The 16994-nt window shown below is 37.5% G+C and overlaps 2 protein-coding genes across 2 annotated transcripts in view; both read left to right on the top strand.

The window, feature by feature from the left end:
• The window catches only part of LOC122976463, a 45611-nt gene extending 29447 nt beyond the window's left edge, over positions 1-16164 (top strand). The window contains exons 3-5 of the mRNA XM_044344968.1: positions 14017-14238; positions 15156-15271; positions 16105-16164. Coding sequence (XP_044200903.1) covers positions 14017-14238; positions 15156-15271; positions 16105-16164 — 398 coding nt within the window. The remainder of the gene's footprint in view (positions 1-14016; positions 14239-15155; positions 15272-16104) is intronic.
• LOC122973344 (vascular cell adhesion protein 1-like) lies at positions 5449-6240 on the top strand. Its single transcript, XM_044340793.1, has 2 exons — positions 5449-5668; positions 5837-6240. Exons 1-2 carry the CDS (start codon positions 5569-5571, stop codon positions 6112-6114), a joined length of 378 nt encoding a protein of 125 aa, XP_044196728.1. The 5' UTR covers positions 5449-5568; the 3' UTR covers positions 6115-6240.
• Positions 16165-16994: the final 830 nt, after the last annotated feature.

Below are 16994 nucleotides of genomic sequence, written 5' to 3'. Positions count from 1 at the left end.
AGTGAAAACTAGTAAGAGTTAATTTGCAGTACATCTCTTTGAACTCATGGTGGTGTATTCAATGTCTTAACATGCACTACAAGTGTGAGGAGATGCAACAAACCAACTGTCACACATCCGTCACGTGTCATGTTTGTTCTTTAGATAACGAAATGTGAAAAAGATAATAAAAATGTCTTATTATTTCTCTTCTCTCTTTAAATTACTAACAGGCCAGAACACTGGTCTCTTACTTCTAGGCTGGATTATTGCAATTCCTTATTATCAGGCTGCTCTAACAAGTCTCTAATGACTCTCCAGCTGGTCCAGAATGCAGCTGCACGTGTTCTGACTAAAACTAGAAAAAGAGACCACATTTCTCCCATTTTAGCTTCGCTACATTGGCTTCCTGTAAAATCCAGAATAGAATTTAAAATCCTTCTCCTAACTTACAAAGCCCTTAATAGTCAGGCACCATCATATCTTGAAGAGCTCATAATACCGTATTATCCCACTAGAACACTGCGCTCCCAGTATGCAGGCTTACTGGTGGTCCCTACAGTCTTTAAAAGCAGAATGGGAGGCAGAGCCTTCAGCTATCAGGCTCCTCTTCTATGGAACCATCTACCGGATTCAGTCCGGAGTGCAGACACCCTCCCTATGTTTAAGAGTAGGCTTAAAACTTTCCTTTTTGATAAAGCTTATAGTTAGGGCCGACCAGGCTCGCCTTGGATCAGCCCTTAGTTATGCTGCTATAGGCCTAGACTGCTGGGGGACTTCCCATGGTGCACTGAGCTCCTCTCTCCTCCTCCTCCTCTCCATCTGTATGCATTCATGTAACATCAATGCATGTCACTAACTTTGCTTCTTCCCCGGAGTTTTTTGTGCTTTCTCATCTCACAGGAAAACCTGGGTCCCGGGCTGAGCCTTCGCGGTCCTTCACAGTCCTGATGGCATCCTTCCCTGTCTACTGATGCTTATGCTTGTTGTTGTTGTTGTGATTGTTGCTCTCCTGTCCCCCCTCTCTCTTTCTCTCTCTCAACCCAACCGGTCAAAGCAGATGGCCACCCACCAAGAGCCGGGGTCTGCTTGAGGTTTCTACCCGTTAAAGGGGAGTTTTTCCTTACCGCTGTCGCCAAGTGCTTGCACATGGGGGAATTGTTGGGTCTCTGTAAATTAAAGAATACGGTCTTGACCTGCTCTATGTGAAAAGTGCCTTGAGATGACTTCTGTTGTGATATGGCGCTATATAAATAAAAATTGATTGATTGATTGATTATTCTCTCTAACATAGATTATATTAACAGTAAAACTAGTTTTTAACTTATGTGTTTACCGTCATGTGGCTCCTCATGAATATTCATATTAATAAGAAAGAGGAAGGAAATCGAGTCATTTAACATCCTGATATCTGACTTCTGCTCACAGATCACAGAGGACGAGCATCTTAACAGACAACGTCGTTCTCTGTTGTAAGTAGAATAGTTTACTGATATGATTATTACATGTTGTTTACATTATTTGATGTATTTTATTGTCTCTGAAGCCTCACAGAGAGATGAGAGGAGCAGCTATGAGTTTAACAGCAGCAGCGAGTGGATTTGTTGTCTTCCTTCTCTCTGTGTCAGGTACTGTATATCTACATTTACATTGTAGGACATTTAGCACACTTATTCAGAGCAGCATGAAGTGATTTTAAGAAAGTTAATATAAAATATCCCAGATCAGCACTTTTCTAGGTTTGATGTATGTGTGATGCAGTATGATGAATAACTTTTAAACTCTACAACACCAAACATTCACTTCTGTTTATTTCTGTGTAAAATATAGCTGTTGAATGAAGACAAAAAAATAATAACATAATATTTACAACAACAATTACAACAATATTTACTGCTGAACACTTTAATAATATTATATTAAGATGTTCAGCTGTGTCTGTGTCATGGGTGGTGGGGGTGGGGCCTGGCTAATAAGGTTTGTCCACCCTCCCTCCATGGATTGTAAGAATCATGTATTTTTATACATGCATATGCATATATACATAGTTCTATGATGGTACAGCAATGCACTGAGAATTTCAACTTGTCATGATGTTTAAAATCAGTTTGGTAATTTCTGCACTCTGCACTGTAGAGCTGGACAACTGTTTTAGCTGTTACGGTTATAACAGTTGCCCCTTCCTGTTAAAACTTACTGTCACACCTATTTTATTTTAGCCGCTTTCAAAAGTTTCCCACACTTCATGTTCTGCATTTCTTTGTGGTTTTCACACTTACCCCAGCAGCAACTTTACCAAAGAACTAACAGAGAGGAAACTAACCAAGACAAGCACAGACTCTCTAATGATTCATTTACTTCTTCTTTTCCTGTTCAGTAAAACTGCATTAATGTTCACAGGTTCAATACATTCTTGTTCCTTCACTGAACCTCCAGACTGTATGATGTTCTGTCTCAGTGCACAGAGAGATGAACTGTAAACAGCATCTTTGTAATGTAAATTTATTATATGTAATTCTAGGAAAAAAACTTTGTATTTGGACTTTGATGCGTGTTTTAATCCAGACATGATTCAGTAATTATGTTATGAAAGTCATATACTAGAATTATAAAGTGCCTAAAAAGTAAATAAACATGGAGAGAAAGAATGATACAGAACAAGTCTGTCAAGTTTTAATGAGGTGAAAACAATATTGATGTACCACTGATCTGCTGCTCTACTCCAAAAAAGTTAGTTAAATATGTTTTTACTCATTTTCTATTTGAGGGATTTGTTTGATAATATATAAGAGACACATTTCAGGCATTTAGCTTTTTTAAAACTAAAATGAACAAGGATAACAACAGTAGAAACTTGGACTAAAACTGAAACACTCAGCAGTAACAAATGATAAAATACTGTATTCCAGTTCAGTTCTAGTTAGATTGATGCACGATGAGGAGCTTTGAATGACAATGACTACACATAAAATCATGTTGGTGCCGTGATCCACTTTGTCTTTTTCAATGATTCTTAATTGTTGTTATGAATCTGATTGTGGTTTCTGATGTGCTCTGTGTTACAGTGGTACAGGGTCAGAATGACTGGGGAGTGACTTACACTTCTACTCAGATCTGTGCCTTAAAAGGATCAACAGTGGACATAAACTGCACCTACAGATACCCATCCAGAGTAAATGACCATGATACTACAGTTCAAGAAACATTCTGGTTTATGAAAGGTGATGAATTTGTGGATCTGAGAACAGACTCAGAGTATTCAGGTCGTGTTCAGTATCACTGTGATAAGAACGACTGCACTCTGAGAATCACAGACCTGAGAGAGAGCGACTCAGCTGAGTACAAGTTCAGGTTCATAACAAACCAACCAGGAGGGGGATTTACTGGTTCACCTGGAGTCACTTTGACTGTCACAGGTAACATTTTCATTGGAAGACTTAATGTAGCTTCAAATGGTTAATATCTTAGACTAGTAAAAATTAGAAAAGTACTCACAGTACTGTGAGTGTTTGTGTGTGTCTGAACATAAATGACATTTAGACATGGAGATGAATTTCATTTAATACTGATTGTAATTGAAGGATTTATATTATCGTGTGTGTGTGTGTGAATATATATGTATATGTGTGGATTTGTATGATATATATATATATATATATATATACACACACACACACACACACACACACATATATACACACACATACACATATATACATACATATACATATACATATATATATGTGTGTGTGTGTGTATATATATATACATATGTACATATACACATGTGTGTGTGTGTGTGTGTGTGTGTGTGTGTGTATTCCTTTTTTTCCCTTGCAGATCCAAATCTACAAGTGCTGAAAGCCTCAAATGACAGCCAGGATTATCTGAAGTGTAACAGCAGTTGTCATCTGCCTGATAATTCTTCCTTCATCTGGTACAAGAATGGACAGAAAATTCAGGATGAAACATCTTCTACTCATAGGAAGTTCCTTTTCGCCTCAGACAGCTATTCCTGCGCTGTAAAAGGATTTGAGCATCATCCTGCTCCTTCAGTGTGTGAGTTTCTCACTAAACTAACCACATCTAGTGGAGCCTTTAACCTATTGTACTATACCTTGTATCTACATGTAATTCAGGGGCAGCATGTGATTCAGAAATTGACATAGAAGTGGATCAAAACCGAACCACAGCCCCATGAGATTTTAGACATGTTGAACTCATATCTTATTCACTGTGCTGACTGCAAAATAAATGTAAAATAAGAGTTTACTGTATATTTAAATTTAATTCACTCAAAATACACAAAACATATTTTCTGACATGATCCTTTTCTAACCATGTAAATAGTTACAGTTTCATGTGCCTAAATTTTGAAATATCAATCCTGGAATAGTCTGCTGCCATCCCAGTACAAAGAAAGTGAATTAAATATTGTTTGTACTGCTTAAAGCTTTGAAAACATATATTTGAAAACAATCTATCTATGTGTCTTACCAGAAACATCGTCACACCTGTTACTTTGGATAATTTACAGACCTTGTTGTGGACAGTTTTTATAGAGAGTACATCTTGAGTAGAAAGTAGTTCCAATGAAAATTGTTGACAGATATGTCTGTGGATGATTCAGAGTAACCAAAACAATTTTCAAACATGATTTTTATGCACAAACTAAATTCTGTGAACCTTCATTGTGTTGAGTTGGCAGCGTCTCAAAACCTGAAAAGTTAAACCACAACTAACTTTTGTGAATAGATACCACAAATAAGTCATTTTATAATATATATTAATAATCAATAATAATTCTTTTTGTCACATACACACACACGACTAAGGATTCAGGACTAACTGTGCTATTTTAAATTAATTCTATCTCTCAGGTGTCTTTGGTCCAAACTGCAACAGAGTGACTTACACTGACAGAAGCATCCTTGCCCTCAGAGGCTCATCAGTGGACATTTCATGCACATACCACAGTTTAGGACCTATCACATCAAAATTCTGGTTCAGTCCTGAACGTAGTCATCAGTGGCAGAATTCCTCACAGGCTGAGGACCTTAGTGAAGACTCCCAGTATGCAGGTCGTGTTCAGCTCCTTGAAACAGAGGGAGGACGCTCCACTCTGAGAATCTCTGACCTGAGAGAGAGCGATTCAGCCCAGTATCACTTCACATTCAAAACACAAAGATTTGAATGGAGGAGTAGTTTACCTGGAACAACTCTGACTGTCACAGGTACTGATGAACACAAACTGATGACTAGTGAAAGTGGTGAATAGTTATTGTTGAAGAGTTGCACATGAAATTGATTTGATTATATTGAGTATTTTCTCCCATTTACACTTTTGATTGGATGATCCCAAATCATTTCACCCACAAGAACTATGAAGGTTATTTTGACTGTATGTTTGTATATTTTACTGGTAAAAAATGACATTTTGGGTCCTTCCTCACATATCCAGCTCTCCAGGTGCAGATTACGACAATAACAGTCCATCAGTCTCATACCGGGGCAGAGCTGAAATGTCTCAGCAGCTGCAGTCCAGCAGGTCGTATTTCTTACGTCTGGTTCAAGAACGGACAGAAAGTTATGAAGGAGGAAACTTCTCTTTATTCAGGGCAGTTTAATCCTGGTGACAACATCTCCTGTGCTTTGAGAGGACATGAGGATTACCGCTCTCCTTCAGTGTGTGCGTTTACCTAAATATGTCACTAACACAATGTCAAAATGTATCCAAGGTAACAGACAGGTGATTTATATGAGGGAATCAACTTTCACCACACACTTAGTATCTAAGATTTGCTTCTTACATTTTATCAATTGTTCAACTGTTGTCCAACTATGTTTTCTCCTCCAGATGCTCCAAAGCTTCCCTCTGTGTCAGTGCGTCTCTCTGGTGAAATCACTGAGGGCAGTTCAGTGACTCTGAACTGTAGCAGTGATGCTAACCCAGCAGCTAATTACACCTGGTACAAGAAGAATGTGAATCCAGACCTTCAACCTCTCAGTAAAGATCCACAGCTTGTCTTCATCTCCATCCAGTCCTCTGACTCTGGAGAGTATTACTGTACAACTGAGAACCAGCTGGGGAAGAGGACATCTGAATACATCTTTATTGATGTGAAATGTGAGTGAAACAGTTCATTTAAAAAGAAACATACAGCTGTTGGTTTTGTCAACCTTGTTAAAAAATACTAGGAAAGATTTGTCTGATCATGTCTGCTTTCTTCAGCTCTACTTGCTTCACATTCAGTCTGCTGCTGTAGTTCACTGAGCAGCTCCAATACAACATGTTGTACTAATGCAACCCTTCTGCATTTTATAATTAATTCATTTTGATACATCTCCTCCAGATGCTCCAAAGCTTCCCTCTGTGTCAGTGAGTCCCTCTGGTGAGATAGTGGAGGGCAGTTCAGTGAATCTGACCTGTAGCAGTGATGCTAACCCAGCAGCTAATTATACCTGGTACAAGGAGAATGAAGACTCACCAAAAGCATCAGGACAGATCTTCACCATCACTGATGTCAGACCTGAACACAGTGGGAATTATTCCTGTGAAGCCCAGAACAGAAGAGGACGTCATAACTCCACCTTATATCTGACTGTTGTGGCAGGTAAGTTTTTCATTCAGCTACACACACACACTGCACTTGGACTCATTAGCTCATAGAGACAGTAAAACAGGTTTGTGTGATTCACTGCTGACTGGAGGAATCAGCTCAATTCAAATCATGGTGAAGAGAGATCTGAGCAAGAGAAAACTCTGAATTTTCATGTCAATGTGTTTCTTATTCACAAGTTATATTTCAAAGGATTATGTGACCTCTGATTAGGATGAAGTGATGCAGGCTTTTTATATTTAACTAGTGGAGAGAGAGCTGTGTTCATGAATACAAGCCGTCAAGGTGAGATTTTTTCACACTGCGCTGCCTCACTCTATGAGACCAAGAGTCTAAATATTGAGCTGCTGCATTTTTTCATTTAGAGGATGAAGTTAAGGTGTGACCAAGAGTATTCAGACACAACAGACCAAGTGGAGGTCTTGGCAAAACATGGACACACTGGAGGAGTTAAATCTCCAGCTGGTCTGAAAATATGGAGACTCCACTGAAAGACTGTTTTCAATGTAATCTAAAGGAAAACACATGAATTTGTAAGAATGATTTGAGGAATCATATTTTTTACAACAGCACCCTCTACTGGGCCAATGGCCATTTGTGGTCCATCAGTCACTCAGCAATGCATCACACACTTCCAGCTTAGCTGAGGAAGCTGCAGGAAGAGAGGAGAGTTTGCTCACTGCAGCTGCTGACACTGTCACCAGTGTTTTGTAAAAATGTATTTCTTTTTTTCACATTTGTCACAGATTAAAGTAAGATGGTAAAGGGCAGTACTGGATCAGTAAGACATTTAGTTAAAGATCCCCTCCAAACATGTTTTAAGACATATAAAAATACTTTGCTTTGAATGATAATTTGTGTATAATATGTGTATTCCACAAAAAACTTACTAGTTTGGAATTCTGAAAATTATATCAACTTCTTCTCCCTCATTGAATAAACTTCCAGAATCTATAAATATGTAAATATTTTCATTTTAAAAAATACCACTGGATACAAGATGTCTCCTACTTCACTGTAAAGTCCATTCTCAGTGTTTGTGCACTGGAGGCTTCAAGTTTCCACATCACACTTGTGTAAGTTGCATAATAGACCAGGATAAGCTTCCAAAGTAGTTGTGATGTCACAAATCATGCTCGTAGGCACAGCTTTAACTTGGATTTTCAGTGATTTTCATGTTAAATATATTCTAAGCTGAAAAGAGCTGTTAGAGTTTAGAATGAAGAGAACTGAATATACATGTGTAGCCCGTGGAATTAGATGCCACACAAGACACAATTACTTCAGTGGTTCTTGTAGCTTTAATTTTATTGTTGACCATGTTTGCAACAGGTCATTTTAACAGAGTGTTTAAGCTACTGAGTCCTTTTAGAAAGCAGCTCATGTGCTTTCACAGCTTGTTGGAGACTTAATACAAAAAGTTTTGTAAAAGAAAAATGACAAATAAACATGGCAGTGGGCCATGACCATTGACAAAAAACACAAAATAGAACCAGACAAAAACACACTCAACAACCACAAATCCACAAAAATAACCCATGAATGCACAGAGCACACCTGCAAAGGATACCCACACCTCAACAAGTCCCACCAAACCCACACGGAACTCCCCGGAGATTGCACAACTCAACACACTGTTGTTTACCCTCAAACAGAGTTAAAATTCATTAAAAACCTGAACCGTTCCTCTAGTAACAATGTGCAATAGCAAGGTGTGGCTTTATGCACATTAACATTACCTTGCTGTGCAATTGAGAACACAGTGAATGAGGGCTGGTGGCAAAATCCCAGGTCATGAACTCCACTAGTGTCTACTACTTTATATGACGGAGTCACAGCACCGTCCACTCTGCAAATCTCCTGTTGTTTGAACGTAAAACAGGAAGAAAGACCAAGGTGCATTTGGCAGAGTGACAGTAATATTACTCAACGCTACCTTGTGACCAAAATCAGCAATAACAAGTGAGACTGTGACACTTACAATTTGCCTCAAATGTTAATTAGACTGAAACAATTTTACACTCAGAAGAAAACAACAAAGAACACAGGTATTAACATTCAAACAACTTTGAGAGCTATACCTCACCGAAGTGGAAAATTACATCTGAACCGATTTACCACCAGGCTACATATATATTGACCAAAACATTGGACTCAAACATGCTGTAATACCCTCATTAACTGTCAGTGTTTTCTTTTCATCTCTGTTCTCCAGGAGCAGGAAAATCAATAGCTGCTGGAGTAACAACTGCTGTTCTCCTGTTTATCATCATCCTCTCTGTCTTCCTGTGGATGAGGTGAGCAGTTCTGTTTCACTAAATCATTGATCAAAATTCTGTCATTTCTGTTTTTAATTAATTCTTCTAACCAGGAAAAAGAGATCCTCCAATCAAAGGTCTGAGGCTGAGGAGAGACCAGACAACAGAGAGAGGGTGAGGAGGGAAAGTTATTCTATTCTATCCTGGTTCCACACTTCCACAGTCACTATCATAAAGTGCAACTAGAAAACTCATCTGACTGTCAAACACTTCATGTTGTTTCATAACAATCCTTCATCACAGAAACCAACACTTTCCTCATTTCTGTCACCCTCCAGACACAGCCGGAAGAGCAGTACGCCAGCGTGCAATTCTCCAACAACCAGGCAGATCCTTTCTACTCCAACATCAGATCAGCTCAGCCCCACAGACACATGGAGGAACAAGAGGTTGTCCAGTACGCTGCTGTCACATTTAACAGAGCTGGTACTGCCCCGAGGTGAGCAGCTCTTCACACAGGAACATAGTAGCAACCGTTTTCTTTCAGTTTTTCATTTGTTATATTTGCCTTTTACATCTTTATTATGTTATATATTATATATGTATGTATAATTTAATATATCTTCACAATCACCTGATTAATTTTTTTAATTTCCCTCTCAGAACCAGAGGTCAGGAAACTGAAGAAGATCCAGCAGCACTGTACAGCACAGTCAACAAAACCTCATGAACACATCAGCAATCTCATGTTTTGTTGTTTATTTCCATTTTTGAAAACAATGAGAAGAACTCCCCCACACTGTCACACAATTCTTCATAATTTCATTTAATATAATTTAGAAATATGCTATTTGTTATTTTAAAGGGGTCTAAACTGTGTTATTTGTGTTTTTGTATAATTTCACCTAAAAGGGTAAATATTTGTACATTCAAGAAGCAGTCAGTCCTTCTAAAGTGTCGTCTGTGGTCAGTTATTTAAAATACAGCATGATAAAAGTGAATAGACCTAATGCCAAGTTTGACAGTTTCTTTGTTTATTATTAGGCTATTATAAGTTTCACCCAAATCAAGTAAACCTTTGTGGTAGCTACCTTTTAAATAGACTGAACCCAAACAACCATCATTCCAGTCTAAAGTCACTTACAGCATCTTAGACATAGTATAGAGTGTTGGGGTGCTACACCTGCTGAAAGAAAAATGTTAAAAAATGAAAAAGAAAATTGAAAAGAATCTCTACACACCTGAATATGTGACATGTGCATTAGAGGAAGGTGCAGCTCAGACCTGTCTGAAACATGATTTAATAAATTATTCCAGCAACAAGCGAGACAGTGTGTCAGAGTTCTCCTCATTGTTTTCAAGTTGCACCTTCCTCCAACACACCTGTCACATATTCAGGTGTGCAGATATTTATTTTTTCAAATTATCTTTTCATTTTATTTATTTATTTTTTTATTTCAGCAGGTAACCATTGGGTTTTGAAACTATATTTCTCAGGGTGGACCTCTCCAAGAATGCATCATAGAGACAACTATATATTTTAGAGCAATTTAAATTGACAGTTTATCTTGTTATTTTACTGCTGAAGTAAAATCCCATTCAGACCTAGCTCCTGTACTTATTCATTTCATTGTGGATCCTTTGAAACAATGGAAGAAAGCAGTAAGCAGCATTTGGATTGACAACAGAATTGATCTGCCAGTAGGATTTATCATCAATGCCAGACAGCCTCAACATATTTATTGTTTCTTTACTCTCACATGTATGCTAACCTTACACATTCTGTAAAGATGGAAGTAGTGAAGCTGATCCAAGTGACAAAACTTTCATTGTAAAACCTGCTAATTTAAACTTGTAGTATTTGTGCGACTGGAGTCACTGGAGTCATTTAGTGGAGCGGTGGATACTTGCCAGTGTAATATTTATTAACGTTGGGTTAGAGGAGATATACTAAAGATTATTATAACTTGCAGCTTTGGACATATCTCAGGAGTAGTGTATCAGTTAGTTAACAAGTGGTAAGATTGTAATGTGTAAGATATTTAAAAAACACACTGGAGTATTTTAGAGAGCTTTTACTGATCAACTTGTAGTTTCCTATTGCTGCCACTAGACGATAGTAAAGAGTTATATTTCATTAATAACAGACCATTTCCACTGTTCTTTCTGTATTTACAGTATGTCTTCCAGTTTCATTATTACAACCAGTTTTATTGTCAGTCAAGTATTTGTTGTCAGTATTCTAACATTCATCTTGTGAATAATTTCTACTGCCTCACAGTAACATTACAATTGTCTGTTTTTCTGCTTTCTTTATACATATTATTACAGCCTGTTTTTGTTCTATATCACAATTTCTAAACCATGTAATTACATTTGTCCTTGCTCTTTGTTGTTTTGTCTTAAATAAAATGTTCTCAATACTAATTGGAGAGATGAGTCACTTATTATGACAGTGATTGCAGTAAAACAGAATCTTTACAAATAGATTTCTGTATCACTGATTTTGTTTAATTTTTTTTATTTTTTTGTCATACTGCACTTTTTACTTTCTTAATACTTATAATAAACACTGTACTCATCATGTGACTTCTTACATCTCATACTGGTGCAGTACATCTCTTTGAACGCATGGTGGTGTATTCAGTGTATTAACATGCACTACAAGTGTGAGGAGATGCATCAGACTAAATGTCACACATTCGTCACATGTCATGTTTTTTCTTTAGACACTGAACTGCGCCCACACATAAAAAGAATGAAATAATAAAAATGTCTCATTATTTCTCTTCTCTCTTTAAATTACTAACCGGCCAGAACACTGGTCTCTTATTCTCTCTAACATAGATTATATTAAGTCTTTGAAAGACTTAATATCAAACTTGGTTGTCACTCCTGCCTTTGCTTGTAATTGGCTCCTCATGCATATTCATAATAATAAGAAAGAGGAAGGAAATCAAGTAATTTAATTTAAGCCTTATATCTGACTTCTGCTCACAGATCACAGAGGACGAGCATCTTAACAGACAACGTCCTTCTCTGTTGTAAGTAGAATAGTTTACTGATATGACTATTACATGTTTTGTACATTATTTGATGTGTTTTATTGTCTCTGAAGCCTCACAGAGAGATGAGAGGAGCAGCTATGAGTTTAACAGCAGCAGCGAGTGGATTTGTTGTCTTCCTTCTCTCTGTGTCAGGTACTGTATATCTACATTTACATTGTAGGACATTTAGCACACTTATTCAGAGCAGCATGAAGTCATTTTAAGAAAGTAAACATAAAATATCCCAGATCAGCACTTTTCTAGGTTTGATGTATGTGTGATGCAGTATGATGAATAACTTTTAAACTCTACAACACCAAACATTCACTTCTGTTTATTCCTGTGTAAAATATAGCTGTTGAATGAAGACAAAAAAAATAAAATAACAGTATTTACTGCTGAACACTTTAATAATATTATATTAAGATGTTGAGCTGTGTCTGTGTCATGGGTGGTGGGGGTGGGGCCTGGCTAATAAGTTTTGTCCACCCTCCCTCCATGGATTGTAAGAATCATATATTTTTATACATGCATATGCATATATACATAGTTCTATGATGGTACAGCAATGCACTGAGAATTTCATCTTGTCATGATGTTTTAAATCTGTTTGGTAATTTCTGCACTCTGTACTGTAGAGCTGGACAACTGTTTTAGCTGTTACAGTTATAACAGTTGCCCCTTCCTGTTAAAACTTGTCACACATTTTATTTTAGCTGCTTTCAAAAGTTTCCCACACTTCATGTTCTGCATTTTTTTTGGTTTTCACACTTAATTGAGCAGCAACTTGACCAAAGAACTAACAGAGAGGAAACTAACCAAGACAAGCACAGACTCTCTAATGATTCATTTTCTTCTTCTCATCCTGTTCAGTAAAACTGCATTAATGTTCACAGGTTCAATACATTCTTGTTCCTTCACTGAACCTTCAGACTGTACGATGTTCTGTCTCAGTGCACAGAGAGATTAACTGTAAACAGCATCTAAAACTGTTTCTTTGTACTGTAAATTCAAAGTATGTATAAATATCTTTGGACATTTAGTCTTTTCTATACCTGCGTTCACCCAGGCACAATTCAGAAATAGCATAATGAAAGTTATAAAATAGAGATTAAAAGAGTTTAAAAGGTAAATGAACATGGGGAAAAATAATGAAATAGAACAAGTCTGGGTTTTAATGAAGTGAAAACAACATTCATGTACCACTGATCTGCTGATCCACTCAAAAAAAGTTAGTTAAATGTCTTTTTACTCATTTCATGTTTGAATGACTTGTTTGATAACAAATAAGAGACACGTTTCAAGTGTTCAACTTTAACTTTTTTAAAACTATAAAAAACAAGGGGAACAAAAGTAAAAACTTGTAGAATGAATGGACTAAAGCTGAAACACTCAACAGTAACAAATGATAAAATATTATAAACAACTGATAAAATACTGTATTCCAGTTCAGTTCTAGTTAGGTTGATGCACGATGAGGAGTTTTGAATGAATATGACTGCAGATAAAATCATATTGGTACCATGATCCACTTTGTCTTATTCACTGATTCTTAACTTGTTATGAATGTGATTGTGGTTTCTGATGTGCTCTGTGTTACAGTGGTACAGGGTCAGAATGACTGGGGAGTGACTTACACTTCTACTCAGATCTGTGCCTTAAAAGGATCAACAGTGGACGTACGCTGCACCTACAGATACCCATCCAGAATAAATGATCATGATACTACGGTTGAGAACACATTCTGGTTCACAAAAAAGAGTAATGGTGTGTATGTGGATCTGAGAACAGACCCGCAGTATTCAGGTCGTGTTCAGTATCACTGTGATAAGAACGACTGCACTCTGAGAATCACAGACCTGAGAGAGAGCGACTCAGCTGAGTACAAGTTCAGGTTCATAACAAACCAACAAGGAGGGAGATTTACTGGTTCACCTGGAGTCACTTTGACTGTCACAGGTAACATTTTCATCTGAAGATTTAATAATTAAATTCCAAACTGTGAACACAAGTGTATGTGTGTGTGTGTGTGTGTGTATGTGTGAATGTTGACAGTTAACAGTTCAGTAAATCGAGTCTTTTCTTTTTTTTTTTCTTTATTCACATATGCAGATCTCCAGGTGCAGGTGAGCAGATCAACATTCAATCCTTCCTGGGCAGAGCTGAAGTGTCACAGTAGCTGTCATCTACCTGATGGTTCTTCCTACATCTGGTACAAGAATGGACAGGACATATCGGGACAAACATCTAATTCTTATTCAGGCAGCTTTGATTCTACAGACAGCTATTCCTGTGCTGTGAAAGGACATGAGAAGTTCCCCTCTCCTTCACTGTGTGAGTTTACTTCACAGTCTTTTATACCATCTAGTGGAGTGTTTTAGCTAATGTACCATAAGTGAATGTGTCTTAAATATGGGTGATATCACTTCCCTCTCTGTACTGGTCCCATTAAGCTCTTGAGATACTGCTGTAGGTATCTCAACATCAATACAACCTGTAAAGCACCACTGAGATGCATATTTGATGTCTGACAGCTATAGGCTACATAGATAAAAACACATACAGGAACAGTCATGCACACATAATGCTTAATGTTGGAGACATCAAGCCTCAAGCTTTTTCAGCATTAGCGTGTTCTGTTGCACCTATCACCACATCAAACAGTGTTGTCACAGTGTACTGACACACCCTGGAGTGCACTTCTGCATCAGAGGTTAAACCACTGGAGGGCAGTAGAGACAAGGCTTCAGCTGGTGTTAAGTTGCTCTTTGATGGGGAAAGAAATGCACTGTGAAATGTATGTAGTTTAGTTCTATAGTTTATTCAAGAGCATTCTTAACTGAAAGGAGTAATGCTGAATACTACATTTCCCAGAAAGTTATGAGACCACTTGAAACCCTACAGTATACATGGCTCCACATCTCATGATTATACATTTCCTTTATCAAATTGTATCTAAATTAGCCATCAGTATGTATGGATCCACACCTGAACTTAAATGAAAAACTTCAACATTGCATTATTAACTGCCTTTTCTGGTACTCGAGTATAAAACACTTTTTATGTTTTTCTTGTCTTGGTGCCATAAGCTTCAAAAATAAGTCTCATCTCCTCCTCTAAGGTGGTAAGAAGGAGGCCCATGCAGTATCTCAGCAGGTTTACATACTGAAGGACCTTCATGACAGAATAAAGTCTGTTCTCTGATGTTGTTGTGAGTCTGATTGTGGATTCTGTTGTGTTCTGTGTTACAGCGGGTCCCTGGGGAGTGACGTACTCTTCTACTCAGATCTGTGCCTTCAAAGGATCATCAGTGAAGATAAACTGCACCTACATATACCCATCCAGAATAGATAACCTTGATAATACAGTTAAGGAAACATTCTGGTTTACTAAATTGAGTAATAATGAACCTATGGATCTGAGAACAGACTCAGAGTATTCAGGTCGTGTTCAGTATCACTGTGATAAGAACGACTGCACTCTGAGAATCACAGACCTGAGAGAAAGCGACTCAGCTGAATACAAGTTCAGGTTCATAACAAACCAACCAGGAGGGAGATTTACTGGTTCACCTGGAGTCACTTTGACTGTCACAGGTAACATTTTCATTGGAAGACTTAATGTAACTTCAAATGGTTAATATCTTGGAAATAATATTGTGAATGTTTGTGTTTATATTTTAACATTTTCATTTTCAATGGAGCAAAACATTAGTTCAGGCAGAGCACAGAGCTTTACCAGCTGCTTGGCTACCAGCTGACTAATAATGATCATCATATTCATAGAAGTGGACAGTGCTTCCATTATAACCCGACACTTCTTACTATTACTTTGTTTACATGCTAATGCTGACACCATCTGCTGCCCCAGTCTCCTCATTATGTGCTATGCTTTTGCTATTCTTTATTTTTCTCAAATCTAATGTTCATCTATGTGATTATTAAGGATAGTTAGCAGAATCTTCATTACTGCTTGGATTCTCTGAGAGCTCCCTCAAAGAGAAGGTTCCTTTCCACCAAATCTAACTTTATAACCATTTGCTATAAATGGTTGATTTTTTTGACGCTGTGATCAGTTAGATTCAGATGTTTCAGATCATTTAGGAAATGTTACTGTGCACATGTGAATATTTTCTTGTATGTGCTGTATGTTGACAATTAATTCTGAAATCACATTTCTGTTTATTGTTAACACATACAGACTTCCAAGTGCATGTTAGAAAATCTTCACCCAACCAGCATCCCACCTGGACAGAGCTGACATGTCACAGCAATTGTCAGCTGCCTGTTGATCCTTCCTACATCTGGTACAAGAATGGCCAGCAAATGGAGGGAAAAACAAAAAAAATTAATCCGCACCCAATTAATCCTGAGGACCAGTATTCTTGTGCTCCATCAGGATATGAGTCTTTCCCCTCTCCTTCAGTGTGTGAGTTTTCTCTACAATGTTCCACTAACACATCAAGTGCAAACTTTGACACAAATAGTCTACAACAAGTCAGACCCAGTTTTGCCTCTTTTAGCTCTTTTCATTTCTACTTTGTACTTTTATCAACATAACTATTTTACTCAGACCAAAATATAATGTCAATAGTTTTTCTTTTTTTCAATAACCTGCTGGCTTGTGCTACGGTGTGTAAGTGTATTCAAGTGCAGGGACACCATACCGAGCAACGTAATGTCTTCAGAATGTTTGTAGAGACAGCAAGATTTATAGAAGAAAACAAAAAAGATGTGTGACAGTGAGGCAGATAGAGTTATCTGAAACTACAGGGCCAATAACACTTAGTGTTATGAAACCCAGCACGCATAATCTGAACACACACACACACACACACACACACACACACACACAATCCAAGGGAGGAAAAACAAATATAGAAAAGGACAACTGATTAGTGATTAGTAATTAGCAATCTGCCCCCACCAGCAGGAATCCAAATCTGCTTACATGAAAGGCAGTGAGTAACTGAGACAGTACACTGGTCAGTGGTAATAATCAAACATTAAAAAGAAAATTGAAAATGTATTCTCTTATACGTTCTTTCATTTGTTCCTGCCTCCATTATTGTCTTTAGAGTATAAATTATA

The sequence above is a fragment of the Thunnus albacares genome, chromosome 3, assembly GCF_914725855.1.
Source record: "Thunnus albacares chromosome 3, fThuAlb1.1, whole genome shotgun sequence".
In the NCBI taxonomy this organism is placed as follows: Eukaryota; Metazoa; Chordata; class Actinopteri; order Scombriformes; family Scombridae; genus Thunnus; species Thunnus albacares.
This window is presented reverse-complemented; position numbering and strand designations above follow the sequence as displayed.

Coding starts and splice junctions, on each gene's coding strand:
- LOC122973344 (XM_044340793.1), top strand. CDS start 5,569: ATGAAGGAGGAAACTTCTCTTTATTCAGGGCAGTTTAATCCTGGTGAC. Junction 5,669..5,836: donor TTACCGCTCTCCTTCAGTGT/GTGCGTTTACCT, acceptor TTTCTCCTCCAG/ATGCTCCAAAGCTTCCCTCT.